The 17,458-nt window shown below is 41.7% G+C and overlaps 1 protein-coding gene across 2 annotated transcripts in view; it reads right to left on the minus strand.

The window, feature by feature from the left end:
* Positions 1–17,458, minus strand: part of IYD (iodotyrosine deiodinase) — a 35,144-nt gene that overhangs the window by 4,020 nt on the left and 13,666 nt on the right. Inside the window, exons 2-4 of one of the 2 annotated variants that reach the window (XM_073627784.1) lie at positions 7,755–7,943; positions 6,928–7,087; positions 1,011–1,167 (exon numbers count right to left, since the gene is read on the minus strand). In XM_073627784.1, the coding sequence (XP_073483885.1) occupies positions 1,011–1,167; positions 6,928–7,087; positions 7,755–7,943 (506 nt within the window). The remainder of the gene's footprint in view (positions 1–1,010; positions 1,168–6,927; positions 7,088–7,754; positions 7,944–17,458) is intronic. The other variant, XM_073627785.1, reaches the window with a different exon arrangement.

Consider the following 17,458-nt stretch of genomic DNA (forward strand, 5'->3'; position numbering starts at 1 on the left):
ATAATAAAGTGCTAAATAGTAACTGTGCAATAAGCTTCAAATTTATGTGCAAAAAGTGTAAGCAACAATGAATCACATAACAGATGTTAACAAAGTGCTCAATCTGTAAAAGTGCAAATGTCTATTCCATATATAGTAAATCCCATTGTTCTTCAAACAGTAATTTTTTGCCACTGTGTTCTGAGCCCAGAGTATTCTAGGCTGAATCAGCAAGCCATGCTTCTGGTGTATTTCCCAATACCACCAAATGAGCAAAACAGGGGTGTTTCATAGATCTCCTCCACTCGCTCATTGACAAAGCAAATAAAATAAGCCCATTGTGTAGTATATTCACATTGTGGTGAAAAATTACTGTTTGAAGAGCACCTTACTGGGATTTATATGCAGAGGACTTTCACAGATTGAGCACTTTATTAATATCTGTGATTCAATATTGGTTGCACTTTTTGCACATATAAGTGTGAAGTTTATTGCACAGTTAGTATTTTGCACTGTTCACGCTGTCTTTGAACCATCCACCATCTCCTTCCTTTCTCTCCTATGCCGCCCCAGCCAGCTTCCTATGACTTAGTGGCAGCCTTTGCACTCCACCAGCTCTATAGTCTATCTATTAGCCGACTCAGAGCAGAGATGACAAGGTTACTGCTCTTGGTCTGCACAGGACATACAACTTCAGTGAAAGAGGACTACTAGAGGTTGAAGGATAAGGGAGGAGTGAAGGGCAGATTATACTTTCTCCCCTTCCTCCAGCTACAACAGGGACAGCCAGCCTGGGCAACACAGATAGAGGCTAGCTCAGCTATCAGCTTGGGCTGTTGTGTTTTGGCTGTAAAAACTTTTGCAAGTGTCTCAATACATTTGGGATTACCAGATGGTAATTTGCATCTTCTTAACAGTCTTATTTGAGAGGGCCAGAATAAAAAATGACGTCTTAATGCTATTCAATATGTACACCACAACCTGTAATACAGTTATTTTACACTTGAGTTATATGGGGTAATATACTCTACCTGAATGGCTGCCAGGAGTATTCCACAAGCAATTGACACACTGATCTCATTGTAATAATGAGTCTTCTTTCTGTCACTAGAAAGTATTCCATATACTTGTTTAAAGACCAAGATCAAATAGGGAGCTGTGTCTAGATATTCTTTTACCCAGTTTGTTCTAAAATAGAAAATAAAATGTTAATACAGCAATATACTGTATGCACATTAGCTTGTATGAATATATTTGCCTTTAGCTACACTCCTTCATCACATAGCTGCTCATAAAAATGATGGTCCTTTTGGGTTTGGAAGTAAACCTCAACCAATAATGCAGCGCATGGTGTTTAAGCAGTCAATTGTCATACTGAGCTCTGGGGAAAAGTGCCACTACTCTTGTAGATTGAACAGCTTATTTGTGTTTAGTAAATCATTCTCATAGAGTCCACGAGTGTGACATAGATTGTGTTATTATTATTTTTCATAGTGGTGGGTATTATTGCCAACTGAGGGCAACTCAGGAGAAGCAGCTGGGATGGGATCAACAGAGAAGAGGAGCAAAAGGGTATGTATGAGCACCAGAGTATAAATTGCATAAAGCTGCAACAGGTTTACATTAGGTTCGTATTCAATGTTGCAGTGGAAGAAGAACCCCAACACTAACTATTCTTTTAAGCATTCCCTCCCCCTCCTCCTACCTTATCTAGCATACCATCTATAAAAAAGATCTGTGTACTTTCCTCTTTTTAAACCACTATGGCACGGTCATGTGATCCTGCAGCTCTGCCTCCCCTGTGTCTGTGAGCGGCTTCTGCAGGGGAAAGGAGGGAGTGCCAGCAAAGGCCAAGCCGTTGTTCACAGCCATTGTCGAGCACTCCTTTATACAGGATAGCTGAAGCTGCAGGATCATGTGACCAGACTGAATTAACCACTTCAGCCCCGGAAGAATTTACCCCCTTCCAGACCAGAGCACTTTTTGCGATACAGCACTGCGTCGCTTTAACTGACAATTGCGCAACCGTGTGACGTCGCACCCAAACAAAATTGACGTCATTTTTTTCCCACAAATAGAGCTTTCTTTTGGTGGTATTTGATCACCTCTGCGGTTTTTATTTTTTGCGCTATAAACAAAAAAAGAATGACAATTTTGAAAAAAAAAAGCAATATTTGTTACTTTTTGCTATAATAAATATCCCCAAAAAATATATAAAAAACAAATTTCTTTCTCAGTTTAGGTCAATATGTATTCTTCTACATATTTTTGGTAAAAAAAAAATCTCAATAGGCGTATATTGATTGGTTTGTGCAAAAGTTATAGCGTCTACAAAATAGGGGATAGATTTATGGCATTTTTATTATTATTTTTTTTTTTATTAGTAATGGCGGTGATCTGCGATTTTTATCATGACTGCGACATTGCGGCGGACACATTTTGACACTATTTTGGGACCAGTGACATTTATACAGCAATCAGTGCTATAAAAATGCACTGATTTCTGTGTAAATGAAACTGGCGGGGAAGGGGTTAAACACTAGGGGGGGCGATCAAGGGGTTAAGTGTGTCTTAGGGAGTGATTCTAACTGTGGGGGAGTGGGCTCACTACAACATGACAGATATCACTGCTCCCGATGACAGGGAGCAGTAGATCCCTGTCATGTTGCTAGGCAGAACAGGGAAATGCCTTGTTTACATCGGCATCTCCCCATTCTGCCACTCCCTGTCATGATGCCAGGCTCCCTGCGAATATCGAGTCCGCGGGACCCGCGGGGACGCACGCACTAAGCCACATCTTAAAGTTGACGTACAGGTACGCCCATTTGCCCAGCCGTGCCATTGTGCCGTCGTGTCCTGGTCGGCAAAAAGGTGAGTACACAACTTTTTCACACAGGGTATGTCGGAGGAGATGGGAAGGAAACTATTTTTTATGAATAGTTAGTATTCGGCTTTTCTTCCACTTTAACTATAATGTTAAACATATAGACAAATTACGAAATAAATAAATAAATCAACCCCTTGGCGCCGGCTTTACCCATATATGCAGCCTCTCGGTGGGTGGGCCTTGAGGCCGAGCGGTCGCATATATGCAGTCCTGTGTTTACAACTTACGGTGCTGAGAGCGCACTACCAGCATGGTAGGTGGAAGGGATTGGTAAGCTTATATATAGGAGTAAGAGTAATAGGAAAATTTGGTTGTTGGCAGAACGTGTGAATTATAGTGGGGTAAACTAAATATAAGAGGATCTGACATATAATAATTTCTTGGTGGCAACAAAAACAGTTTACAATTTAACCTATTATGGACTTTGGGCATGCCCCACACACCCCAAAAAACATATAACTTAATGTATACAGGGCATGTGTAGTACTCCCTCTCCTTCTGCCTGCTGCTGCTCCCCCTCCATCCTCTCACTTGTCATCAATTCTAAGCTGTCAGAATGACAGCTGGGAGTTGCTGTGTAAATACAGAGAGTAGCAGAACTGCTACTGTAAAAACAAAAAAAAAACCAAAACAATCTCCTGACAATGTTTACAAACACTAAAAAGATGTAGACAGATTCAAAATATAATTTGTCATTTCTATTTTCACTGTTCCATTTATCTGCAGATGATAGGAATGAGTTTTGATCTATATATGATGTCAGTTAGAGCATTTTTTGTTAAATACAATATGATCCTATTTACCCCTTATTAGCCCATATTTTAGGCTAATTAGCCCTAATTTACTCCCTCCCCTTTTCCTCAAAGCTTTTTCTCCTGGTGATTTTTTTTTTTTTTTGTTTATTTCTATTTTTCTAACTACAGTATTACTGTTTAAACTTTGTCTTAATTTGTTTTGTTAGTCAATTTTGTCACACTAACAAAAGTGTAAAATTAAGCAAAAAAAGAAACGTTTTTTATTTAATTTGTAACTTTTCAATGCATTGTACCAGAATCAATATTTTAGCACAATTTTACAGAACAAAATATACAATAAGGTTTAGACTTTTTTCCAACAGTACATTTTTTTTAAACTAACAGTGATTAATGTAGTAAAAAGTGTGCAATTTTGATATTTATTTTGTTTATGGACTGCATAAAAAAATAAAAGCATTTTTGCAAGTCATTATCAGAGTTGCCAACCTACCGCAGCATTTCTTCCAGACAAAACATGGAAAATTTACTGGCAACCTGAGAAATTACAGAACTATTGAAAACTAACACAGTGAATGTTTAAACAATATAAACATGATATGGAAACACTGACAATACCTATAACAAAGTAATTTGCTTGATTTTCACCTAAAAAGTCAACACAGCATGAAATTATTAGCCCCTGATATTTACTGTCAGTTGTTAAAAAAAAAATCGCAAATTTTTACAAACTATCAGTAAATTTACTGGCGGTTGGCAACCCTGATCAGTATCACCAAAAACCTTATTTGTCTTAAAAAAAATATGTTTTACTTTGTTTTCTTAACCAATTCAGCCATAGAAGGATTTACCCCCTTAGCGACCAGGCCATTTTTTGCGATACGGCACTGCGTCGCTTTAATTGACAATTGCGCAGTCGTGCGACGCTGTACACAAACAAAATTGATGTCCTTTTTTTCCCACAAATAGAGCTTTCATTTGGTGGTATTTTATGATCTCTGTGGTTTTTATTTTTTGCGCTATAAACAAAAAAATACTGACAATTTTCAAAACAAAAAACAATATTTTTCGCTATAATAAATATCCAAAAAAACAAAAACAAAATTTTTCATCAGTTTAGGCCAATATGTATTCTTCTACATATTTTTGGTAAAACAAATCGTAATAAGCGTATATCGATTGGTTTGCGCAAAAGTTATAGCGTCTACAAAATAGGGGATATATTTATGGCATTTTTATAATTTTATTTTTTTTTACTAGTAATAGCGGTGATCAGTGATTTTTAGCGGGACTACGAAATTGCAGCGGACAGATCGGACACTTTTGACACTTTTTTGGGACCAGTGACATTATTGACATTATTACAGTGATCAGAGCTAAAAATAGCCACTGATCACTGTATAAATGTCACTGGCAGGGAAGGGGTTAACACTAGGGGGCAATCAAGGGGTTAACTGTTCCCTAGGGAGGTGTTTCTAACTGTGGGGGGATTGTACTGACAGGGAGTACAGAGAGATCACTAGGAACAGACGATCACTCTGTATTCCCCTGACAGAACGGAGATCTATTTGTTTACATTGTCAGATCCCTGTTCTGGCTCTCCGTGGAGCGATCGAAGGTGGCAGGCGGACATGGCAGCCACCAGCCACACACATAGGCTTCAGTGGTGCGCGCGCGCCTGCGCTAGCTATTAAAGAGACCGACATACAGCTATGGCAATTTGCACAGCTGAGCCAACCTGCTGCAGTATAACTGCAGCAGCTGGTCGGCAAGCGGTTAAAGTGATACTAAACAGAGAAGTACTAATTGTCATAATTCATTCACATAAATCATATATGTCAGGTCATTGTATTTTTTTTACTTTAATTATTTTATATTCTAAGTATCCTATTGCTGCAATGCTGTTGTGTGGCCACATCATCTTTTCCTTTTCTTTGGCATCTGCAGGGAAAGATCTTTGGAAGGTGCCTCTATTAGCCCTGATATGTGACTGGCACAGCACCAAACTAAATAAAAAACTATTTCAGAAGAGCAATTCAAATTAGATTATAAATATCAAATAACTGTTTTACAGCTCCCAATAAATCTTTATTGAATATCAAATGTGTATTTTTTGTGCGTTAATATGGTGTAGGCATAGGTGACTGACGCTAGCATTTATTTTGTTCAGACGGCATCTGCATCCAAGGCTCTTTTTTACTTTATAGGTATTTGCAATTCCAATAGATATATTTAATACTGATTTATATTAAAACTAAGCTTTTTGTGAGATTCTTAGTGAATGTAATCAATCAACGTACTATATCCCGCCCCCCTTAGTGTTTAGCAATAGGAGGACATGGAGGAGAGGGAGGGGAGTATCTTTTACCACTGTGTATATGCTCACATGTGTGACTATAGTCATGTGGGCTGCACAGATAAGAAAGAGGAGGAAATTAAGAGCTTAGAAGGGAAACAAAATTGAGCATGCTCCATAGAGGACACCAGCTGTTCTACATAATCTGAGGCTGCAGAGGGGACACAGAGAAGATAGGAGAGACAGCTAAAGACAGGCGCAAAAAGGTATTTTTCTTTCTTCATAAAACAAAAGCTTTAGTACCTCTGTGAGTATACATGCTCAGTTCTATAGCATGTAATGAGAGTTTTTCATAATCTGGGTTTAATGACACTTTCTTAAAGAGAAGCTTCAGGCTCCTGTAGAAAAAAATAAAAGTCAGCAGCTACAAATACTGTAGCTGCTGACTTTTAATATTAGGACACTTACCTGTTCAGGAATCGAGCAGTGTCTTCCCCCCGAGCTGATTTTTCAGTCAGCCATTGGGTGCTGCCACTGACATCTGCCAAAGGGAAACCAACAGTGAAGCCGTGCGGCTTCACAGCCGATTCCCCACTGCACTTGGGCGATGCGCTTGCGCTCTTTAAATGAGCCGGCTGCAGGGGAAGGAGGAGGGGGACTGAACTTCCGGCTGAGTTTGCCACAGTGTCAAAACTGGGTATCCGCTTCTTCCCCAAAAGGTGCCAAACGTGGCAGCAAAGGGGGGGGGGGGGGGGCAGATGAATGAGGCTTCCCGTTTTGGGTGGAGCTCCGCTTTAAGTTTGGGAGCTGAAGTAGTTAAAATGATCTTCATCTACATGTATGCATATGTGTGTATTTGTAATATATTAAGGCAATCAGTTCAAGATACTACATGATGATTTCTATCTTTAAAACCCACTGTTTCTAGTATACTGCTCTTATATATTTTAATTTAATTTCAAGATGTTAGCGTATATATATTGTTCGTGGAAATATGTTTATCAATTCTTTACCTTAATCTTTTCAGATCATTAACCCATTTGTCTCCCATTCTTTTTCTGTAGTTTACCTCTTCCTCTTCTTCAATTATTTCTCGAATTCTGTGCTTAACCTCTGGATCTTGGACAACAACAAATGTCCAGGGTTCAGTGTGAGCCCCACTTGGAGACGTCCCTGAAAATCATATAGTACATAGGAGGAGGAGTCATTTCAGGTATTTGTTAGAGAACAGAATGACAAAAGTGCCAAAGTCCATTAAAATGATTCTAAAGCCTAGAGGTGCTGCAGGATCCTCCAGCCCCCCCCCCCCCCCATTCTTACCTGAGCCTGATCCAATCCAGCAATGTACAGTGGCCCTCTTCACTGTATCACTCTTCATTGGGCAGATTGATAGCAGTAGCAGCCATTGGCTCTCTTTGCTGCCGATCAAATGCTGTGGTGAGGGAGCGGGGGACGGGGTCCGAGACGCCCAGTCTGTGTCAAAAAACGCAGACTGGGTGGCTCGGGAGCGAGCATGCATGGGTACCCCCAGGGAGAGCACTCTCCAAAGAGGAGGGGCCTGGAGCGCCAGCGGGGAATCCCAAAAAAGGAGGATCGGGCTCCTCTGTGCAAACCCAAGAAAAAAAAAAACATTTTCGTGCAATTAGATATCCCTGCTTTAAAGAAGATTTAGCTACACATTTACTTTCATTTAGGAGCATTGAGTTTGTAATTAGATCCCGGAAGGACAGTTTTTTATACTTCCCAGATCACTTCTCCTGTATTTAGAAAAGATAAGCACAGTAGTGCCAGTGTGAATGAGGCCTACAAAGTTTGCTTGGGAAAATGACAGTAAAACAACCTGCTGCTCTGATGATGTTGTCAATGACTTCTCTTGGAACAGATTCATTGCTGATAAACCTCACAGATCTCCTTTGGTTAAGCGTCTCATAAAATTCTTTTGACCTCTTCAACATATCTTGTGGATCATAACGCAATGGGCTAAAGGGAACATGTGAGATGTCTTCTTCATGCATGCCTTCATCCTTCCCTTGTAGGAAAAAAAAAACGAAACATTCAAAATCTTTACATAGAACAGGGGAATAACATGCCTCCCAACTGTCCCTGATTTCGAGGGACTGTCCCTGCCCCTCTGTCCCTCATTCCTCCTCATTTGTCCCTCATTTTGGTCTGATCTATATAGTTGTATATAAAAAGCACTTTTTATCTTTAAAAAAGTGATTCCCAGTGCTAAGCCTTTTATCCAATTTCTAAATTGTTGCATTGGTACATTTTAAAAGCCAATACAAAGGAATAGTATTGGTAAAAAAAAAGCTCTTGGGAATTAACCTTTTTTTGGGGTTAATTCTCCTTTAAGAGGGTGTGACAGGGGGCGTGTCCTATGCCTACATACATTTGCTAGTAGGTGTCCCTCATTCACATCTCAAAAAGTTGGTATGGAATAATTATAATGAAAGCTTCCTTTAAACAGAGGGGCACAAGAAACAGAGAACAATGCCTATTTGTTGGATTCATATACTGTATACAGTTGCAATAAAAAGTATGTGAACCTTTTTGGTATGATATGGATTTCTGCACAAATTGGTCATAAAATGTGATCTGATCTTCATCTAAGTCACAACAATAGACAATTGGTCTGCTTAAACTAATAACACACAAAGAATAAAATGTTACCATATTTTTATTGAACACACCATGTAAACATTCACAGTGCAGGTGGAAAAATTATGTGAACCCCTAGACTAATGAGATCTCCAAGAGTTAATTGGAGTGAGGTGTCAGCCAACTGGAGTCCAATCAATGAGATGAGATTGGAGGTGTTGATTACAGCTGCCCTGCCCTATAAAAAACACACACCAGTTCTGGGTTTGCTTTTCACAAGAAGCATTGCCTGATGTGAATGATGCCTCGCACAAAAGAGCTCTCAGAAGACCTACGATTAAGAATTGCTGACTTGCATAAAGCTGGAAAGGGTTATAAAAATATCTCCAAAAGCCTTGCTGTTCATCAGTCCATGGTAAGACAAATTGTCTATAAACGGAGAAAGTTCAGCACTGCTGCTACTCTCCCTAGGAGTGGGCGTCCTGTAAAGATGACTGTAAGAGCACAGCGCAGACTGCTCAATGAGGTGAAGAAGAATCCTAGAGTGTCAGCTAAAGACTTACAAAAGTCTCTGGCATATGCTAACATTCCTGTTAGCGAAACTACGATAAGTAAAACACTAAACAAGAATGGATTTCCTGGGAGGATACCACAGAGGAAGCCACTGCTGTCCAAAAAAAACATTGGTGCACGTTTACAGTTTGCACAAGAGCACCTGGATGTTCCACAGCAGTACTGGCAAAATATTCTGTGGACAGATGAAACCAAAGTTGAGTTGTTTGGAAGAAACACACAACACTATGTGTGGAGAAAAAGAGGCACAGCACACCAACATCAAAACCTCATCCCAACTGTGAAGTATGGTGGTGGGGGCATCATGGTTTGGGGCTGCTTTGCTGCGTCAGGGTCTGGATGGATTGCTATCATCGAAGGAAAAATTAATTCCCAAGTTTATCAAGACACTTTGCAGGAGAACTTAAGGACATCTGTCCACCAGCTGAAGCTGGTAACAGGACAACGACCCAAAGCATAGAAGTAAATCAACAACAGAATGGCTTAAACAGAAGAAAATACGCCTTCTGGAGTGGCCCAGTCAGAGTCCTGACCTCAACCCGATTGAGATGCTGTGGCATGACCTCGAAAAAGCGATTCACACCAGACATCCCAAGAATATTGCTGAACTGAAACAGTTCTGTAAAGAGGAATGGCCAAGAATTACTCCTTACCATTGTGCATGTCTGATATGCAACTACAGGAAACGTTTGGTTGACGTTATTGCTGCCAAAGGAGGTTCAACCAGTTATTAAATCCAAGGGTTCAAATACTTTTTCCACCTGCACTGTGAATGTTTACATGGTGTGTTCAATAAAAACATGGTAACATTTAATTCTTTGTGTGTAAGTAGTTTAAGCAGACTGTGATTGTCTATTGTTGTGACTTAGATGAAGATCAGATCACATTTTATGACCAATTTGTGCAGAAATCACTCCAAAAGGGTTCACATACTTTTTATTGCAACTGTAGGTGTTTCAAAACCTGATTTGTAAAAGGAAATTTAAGGACTCTTCTACTGCTTATAAACATTTGTTATTTAAAGCGGGGGTCCACCTATCTATCATTTTTTTTTTTTGGAGTTCATTCACAAACTTTTCTTCTCATGATTATCTACTCACATGTTCTGTGTAATAAGTCTGCCTGTGTCCGATTTCGTTGTAAAGAATAACTTATAAAATTCACTGAAGGCGGTTTCCATCTTCATTGTGGGCATTTGAAGCCCACAAGCATGTATTTCCTGGATGCGGTGAATGCTGTGCTCCCAGCATTCACCGAGATTTTGTGATGACGCTGTTGCACAATGCATGCTGAGAAGCCTGAGACTAGCTCCCAGGGGACTGTGGGAGGTCTGGGAGAGGCTAGAAACACGCCTACTCCCATGGGAGGAAAACCAGGAAGTGCTAAGAAGATTAGAAAAAAAAAGGTAATTACGGCGATTTAAATTTTTTTACACAGCATGTCAGCATCTAGGCAAGGAAGAGAATGCATAGAGATAATGTTCAAAATTTGGGTGGAACCCCGCTTTAACAAAAGAATGGAACTGAGAAGCACAAATGCAGTGTTGCCCACTTTTATGCAAACAGTAGGATAAAAAGTAGCAGGCAAAGTTCACCAAGAGCTGCCTCTAGGGTCCTGGATTCACATGCAGAGGTGGTTCCTGTCTGCAATGGACCTCAGATTCTCAAAGACACACGCACACATTTTTGATCTATCCATAAATGGTTCACCTTTATCTGCTGGGGCTTTGGCACCTCCCTAGCGAAAAAAAAAGATGACCCTAAATGTACTATATTCACCTAAAATCTGTCTGTTTTCACCTCATAATTTTAAAACCGAGCCATCCCAATCCTCCTCTTCTGGCTCCATCACTTCAGCAAACGCCCTTCCTATGGGAGCTTTTGTGTCAGCTTGATCCTGAGCTGCACGTCTTGCATCTACAGACACATACAACACGGCTCTACCATGCCCCCTGCTCCCTCGTCACAAAAATTGGCTCCCACTGCTATCAATTTGTCCACTGAGGAGGGAGAGAGCAGAGATTGAGCTGGATCGAGATTAGGCTCAGGTAAGTATAAGGAGACGATGGGGATCCTTGATACAAAAGGTTTTTTTTACCTTAACCACTTCAGCCCCACAAGGTTTTACCTCCTTGATGACCAGGCCATTTTTTGCAATATGGCACTGCATTGTTTTAACTGACAATTGCGCAGTCGTGCGACGCTGTACCCAAATAAAATAATGTCCTTTTTTTCCCACATAGAAACATATTTCTTTTGGTGGTATTTAATCACCTCTGTGGTTTTTATTTTTTGCACAATAAACAAAAAAAAACGACAATTAAAAAAAAAAAAAAAAAGCAATATTTTTTACTTTCTGCTATAAAACATATTCAATAAAAAAATGTAAATGTAAAATGTAAAAAATCTAATTTCTTCATCAATTTAGGCCAATATGTATTCTGCAAGATGTTTTTGGTAAAAAAAATCCCAGTAAGCGTATTTTGTTTGGTATGTGGAAAAGTTATAGCGTCTACAAATTATTGGATAGATTTATGGAATATTTATTTATTTATTTATTTTTACTAGTAATGGCAACGATCAGTGATTTAGCGACACTTTAGGGACGAGTGACACTAATACAGTGATCAGTGCTGAAAATATGCACTGTCAATGTACTAATGCTACTGGCTGGGAAAGGGTTAACATCAGGGGTGAGCAAAGGGTTAAATGTGTCCCTAGAAGGTGCTTGCTAACTGTGTGGGGGTTGCTCTGACTGGCTGAAGACAGAGATCAGTGTTCCTGCTTGTTTACACAGGAAGATCACCGATCTGCCTCTCTCGGGAATGATTGTGGGAGGCCGGCGGACTAAGAAATTGCACCTCCGATGGCTTGCGCGCCCCCTAGTGGCTATTGCACGAAATGACGTACAGGTAAGTGATTTCACCCAATAGAGCCAGCCTGCCACACAGTACATGTATGTACGTTAAGCAGTCGACAAGTGGTTAATGCAGAGCATGCATTAAGGTAAAACACATAAAGCTTTTAAAACCACTTTAAGCAATTAGAGTTTCCATGGGCTTTTTGTTTTATCATTTTATTTCAATTTAGATCTTTTTTTATGTCACATGACTGCCAGAGAAACAAACTCAGTGCCAATTCAAGAGTGCCTGTTCATGAGGAAAGTAGTTTAGCCCTAACCTTAGCTCAACACTAGTTATCTGCCAGACTCTGTTGAGAGATCCAGAGGGCTGAGTCAGAGATGCAACATGAGCTAGCCTTTCATGTCTGTTAGCTGGCCAATCCCTTGTTGATGGGCTCAGCCTACTTTTAACAAACATCCTGAGCAGACTTCTAGAAGAGACACCTTTTGCCAAATCCTGGGCTGGAGTCTCTAGAGACACAATTTGGTACTTGTTTAAAGGACCTTACCCATGCTGATTTTGCAGCTAAAGGGGACACTGGAGCCGCATTTGAACTTCCAGTGGTCTGGGACTCGCTTATGTTAATCTAGTAACTGAAGACATACCATGAGGACAATGAATTCACACTTAAATTGGGTGTAAACCTTTGAAATAAAAAATGAACAAGCATATCCTCATATATAGTTTACTTGCATCAATCAATAGCGCCTAGTGTGGATCCTGGCAACTCTCTCCTTCCTCTGTAATTTGCATTACCCACTTTTGACAGGTTTCTCAATACTAAGCTATCCGTGGTGATGGCCCACCTTCACACCCTAGCACATAGTAGGTGATTTACAGCCTCAGATGTGCATGTTTTCTAGTGAGGCTGTGTAGAGGCAGGTGTGTTCATTCCCTCCACTCAGGTGTCAGATTACACCCAGCTCTCTGCTCTGTACTTTGCCGTGTGTGATATCAGATTCCCTCCCACTGCCTTTTGGAAGCTAGCCTTCTATGTGCTGATCCTTGTCTCCCTTCCAGTCTCCTCCACAGTTGCGCAGCACCATCTATGTCCCAGTCTCTCTCCCTCCTGCCTTCATCCTCCTCCGTCGGTGTGATCAGTGAATAGCGGAGACCAGGAGAAAGCACAGCTCAGGACTGAGGGTCGGGAGGAGGAGCTGGCCAAACAAACTTTTTATGTCAAACCACTGGTGATTGGTTGCGTGCACACAGGGTGGTCCTAAGCAACCAATCACCAGCTTGCTAATATGAAAAGTCACTCTGCCAGCTCCCCGCCCTCTGTCCAGAACTGTGCTGCCTCCCGGTCTCCACTGTGGAAACAGGTAGGAGACTGTGCTATGGGAGGGGATAGAAGGGGGGGTTACTGCTATAGGGGAAAGAGAGGGCAGAAGACACCACTGTGTGTGTGTGTGGTGGGGTGATGCGAAGGGGGCAGAGGACATGGTTATGGGCAGGGTCACCCCCATAGCAGTGTCCTCTACCACCCTTCGCATCAACCACCCATCCCTGCATTCTGACGTCAAGGCACTCCTTAATCCTGCATTCTGACCACAACGCACTCCTGATCCCTACATTCTTACCGCAACGCACTCCTGATCCCTACATTCTGACCGCAATGCACTCCTGATCCCTGCATTCTGACCGCAATGCACTCCTAAACCCTGCATTTTGAGTGCAACACACTCCCAAACCCTGCATTCTGAGCGTAACGCACTCCTGAACCCTGCATTTTGAGTGTAATGCACTCCTGAACCCTGCATTCTGAGCGTAATGCACTCCTGAACCCTGCATTCGCTGCATAACGCGTTTCTCGATTCTTCACCATCCCCGGTTGGTGAGAATACTGCTCCGGTACTTGCTTCAGTTACTCACTGTGGTCCCTGGTAATAAGGTGGTTGGTCCCTTAGTAGTGACAGCTTCCTTTCTACCTTTGACCATGACAGGTTCTCCGGCCGGCAGAACCATAATTTTTGGTTGGACTGCAAGCCGCAGTCCCAACCCTACACTGCTCTCTTGCTTCTGGATAGGCCCTCAGACAGCCTAGCAGCCAGATGTGCCGGGGATAGGCCCAATCTCCGGCCTAGCAGCCTGGGCAGTACAACACATGTCCACCCAGACAGCCGTCCAGGTGGCACAGAACACCGATCATCTGACTCCACCCGAATAGTCAGGTCCATAAATATTGGGACATTGACACAATTCAAATTTTTTTTGGCTCTATACACCACCACAATGGATTTGAAATGAAACAAACAAGATGTGCTTTAACTGCAGACTTTCAGCATTAATTTGAGGCTATTTACATCCAAATCAGGTGAACGGTGTAGGAATTACAACAGTCTGTATATGTGCCTCCCACTTTTTAAGGGACCAAAGTAACGGGACAATTGGCTGCTCAGCTGTTCCATGGCCAGGTGTGTGTTATTCACTCATTATAATTCTCCTTCCACTTCACAATTATGTGCCACTTTGTGTTGGTCTATCACATAAAATCCCAATAAAATACATTTACATTTTTGGTTGTAACCTGACAAAATGTGGAAACTTTCAAGGGGTATGAATACTTTTTTCAAGGCACTGTAATATTTTAAACCTCCACTGGCTTGATGCTGCAATCACTACCTGGGTACAGAGAAAACACAAGAACCTCTACTTCATTCAGAAGACATCAGCTTTGATAGGATATGCAACTGTTTGGGTATGCTCCCCCCCCCCCCCCCCCCCGTTCTCTGTTTTGTGCAAAAAACTCCTCAAGACATCCATTGACTTGGACTGGACTGCCATTACTACAAGAGATACAATCAAGTGAGAATTATGCCTGGGGACAAGGTTCATCCTATTTAGTGTCCCCACTTACACCACACAAGTACAAAATGAGTGGGGGGGACTGCCAGAGAGACAGCCCTCAGTTTACTATGCAGGTGCATTGTGTTTTAGTAGTCTGAAGAGAGAGACATCTAGGGATTTTTAGCAACAGTGCTACACAAAGAAAAAATAGTTACATATACTGTATACTACAGGATAAGCATTCATGAAAATGTACACAAACTAAAGGATAGGTAGAAAGTGCACATAATCTACCAAAGCCATATAGGTCTCATAATGCGTACCAAATTCTTACAAAGATATGTTTCATGTTCTGAAACAGTGCCAGAGCAGAAATCAATAGCTACAGACCTTGTGACTTATGTGTAAGGCGGATGCCCTTTGCTTGATTTAGGCTGATACATGGGAAATTCACTTCTAAAAGATGACAAAAACTTTGCAATTGTAATAACTAACTGCACCTTTTAAAATAGCATTAACTGCATATACAGTGCTATGAAAAACTATTTGCCCCCTTCCTGATTTTTCCTTTTTTTGCATATTTGTCCCACTTAAAGTGGTTGTAAAGCCAGAAGGTTCTTTATCTTAAAGGAGAAGTCCAGCCTGAGCTTGTTTGGCTGGGCTTCTCCAACGGATCACAGGAGTGCAATTCGTTTTGCACTCCTGTGACCCGTTTCAGCAGAGAGTGGTCTGAAGTCCGCTCTCTGCTGACGTCACCAAGATCAGTCCAGGCACCGCGTCATCCCGGCTCTGGAAGTCTGAGTTCGCCAGGTGCCTGGACTGAAGGGCGTCTCAGCCTCTCAGCGAGCCGCTGAGAGGCTGAGACGGCCTCTCCCCGCCCCTCCACAGCTCAGTGCTCCAATGAGCGTGGAGGAGTAGAGCGGAGAGCTGCTGACTGATAGGCAGCAGCTCTCTGCTCGGGGAGATGAGAGAACCGAGCCATCGGCGATGTTCGATGGGTCAGTTTTCAGTGTACAGGCGGTGGGGGACAGATCCAGCGTTGGTCTGATGCTGCATCCACCTAAAGTATGAATATGGGAAAAAAAATTCCGATACTTCTATAATGCATTCTATGCATTAAGATAAAAAGCCTTCTGTATGAAGTAGCCCCCCTAACATATCTCTCTCTCAAAACCAGGTACCTGATCCGCCCCAAATGCTATGTTATTGGATACAAGTGACCCTTTTCATGACAGTTGGTGTGTAATATGTGGCAAAGTATTCTCATACCTTATTGTGAAAATATGCATGTTGCCCAGGAAAAAAAATGAAAACAGTTTTACCTCTGTGGCACACATTGCACATCATCCAGTTCAATCCTGTACTAAAAAATTTGCAACTTTACCCTGACTTCAAACTACACCTAGTACAGCATTTACACCTGACCAGTGCCCATGTCCATTACAGGCCCTAATACCATATCCCTTCATGAAAATATTATGTTGCCATTTATATTAACAAGTATATGTTTCCTGAACCCTTCTCTTATTTGAACTAGTCAGTGGTAATTGTGCATATCTGGGAATCGTCTAGTTATTACCAGTAGATTTTAGCTTTTCTAAGCCTGAAAGATCTCATGATCCTGATAGAACACTAGACTACTGATGGACTAACAAAGAGGACCAGAGCAAAGAGCTCTCAATTTGAATGAAGAGAGAGTTGGGAAGAGGCATGGATTGTTCTCTCTTCTTCAGAACCTACCTCTGGCCACAGAGTGGATTTGTCAGCATTAAATAAGGTGAGGATTACATCTTGGAAACAGAGTGGCTAATTGTAGTAAAGATGGGAGGCAGACTGGGCTCCAATGACTGCTACTGTATTTTATCGCTTAGGTATTTTCTATTTATTGACCATAGATTGTCACCATGGCCTTTTGCCTGTGTACTGCCATCGTTTCCTTCTGCCAAGGGGAGGCAAACCATGTTAATATGCTGGACTAATGTCTGAATGAAGATAATTCACCAGAGTTTAGACATCAATAAGTGTGGGACTTGCGGTCTGTGACACCTACTAGACAGGATATATCTATCTGCTTCTTGTTTAGACCTGTTTTTATGTGACTGAATGACAAGAGCTACAAATGAAGCTAATAGTGTAACAAACCATGTCCATTAGGGTTACCCCCTTTCACCATGTCTACCAATGCATCATCATTGAACACTTTGCATAATACACTATCTTTAGCTCACAGAAATCTGTCCTTACCATAAAAGGACCGGGTGGTTGTGTTTGTCCCCTAGACGCACAGTTCCTAGTCCTTCCCTGTTGTTGCCCGAGTATTGTCACAATTGTCTGTGTTATACATTGAAAATAATAAACTAATGTCAGCGCTCAACAGTGATGGAATCTACAAGTCTTTGGGGTTGATTTACTAAAACTGGAGGGTGCAGGGGGCGTGGCCTGCAACAGCATGGAGTAGGACGTGGGTAATCAGAGCTCCGTCCATTACTCCTTTTTCTTTATTAATCCTGACTCTTTGTACTGCTTCGCTGGCTGGATCGCCTCCCTAGGGTACCTGGAACATCTTGGCCTGATTCCTAGAGAGTTTGGACGCACGGAGGCCCAAACGGAGCGTCGATCTCCCGCACGGCGGCCGAGATTAGGCAAGACCGCGGCTTCGGCCTACAACCGGAGGCCGCGGC

This window comes from Aquarana catesbeiana, linkage group LG04 (genome assembly GCF_042186555.1).
Source record: "Aquarana catesbeiana isolate 2022-GZ linkage group LG04, ASM4218655v1, whole genome shotgun sequence".
NCBI lineage: Eukaryota > Metazoa > Chordata > Amphibia > Anura > Ranidae > Aquarana > Aquarana catesbeiana.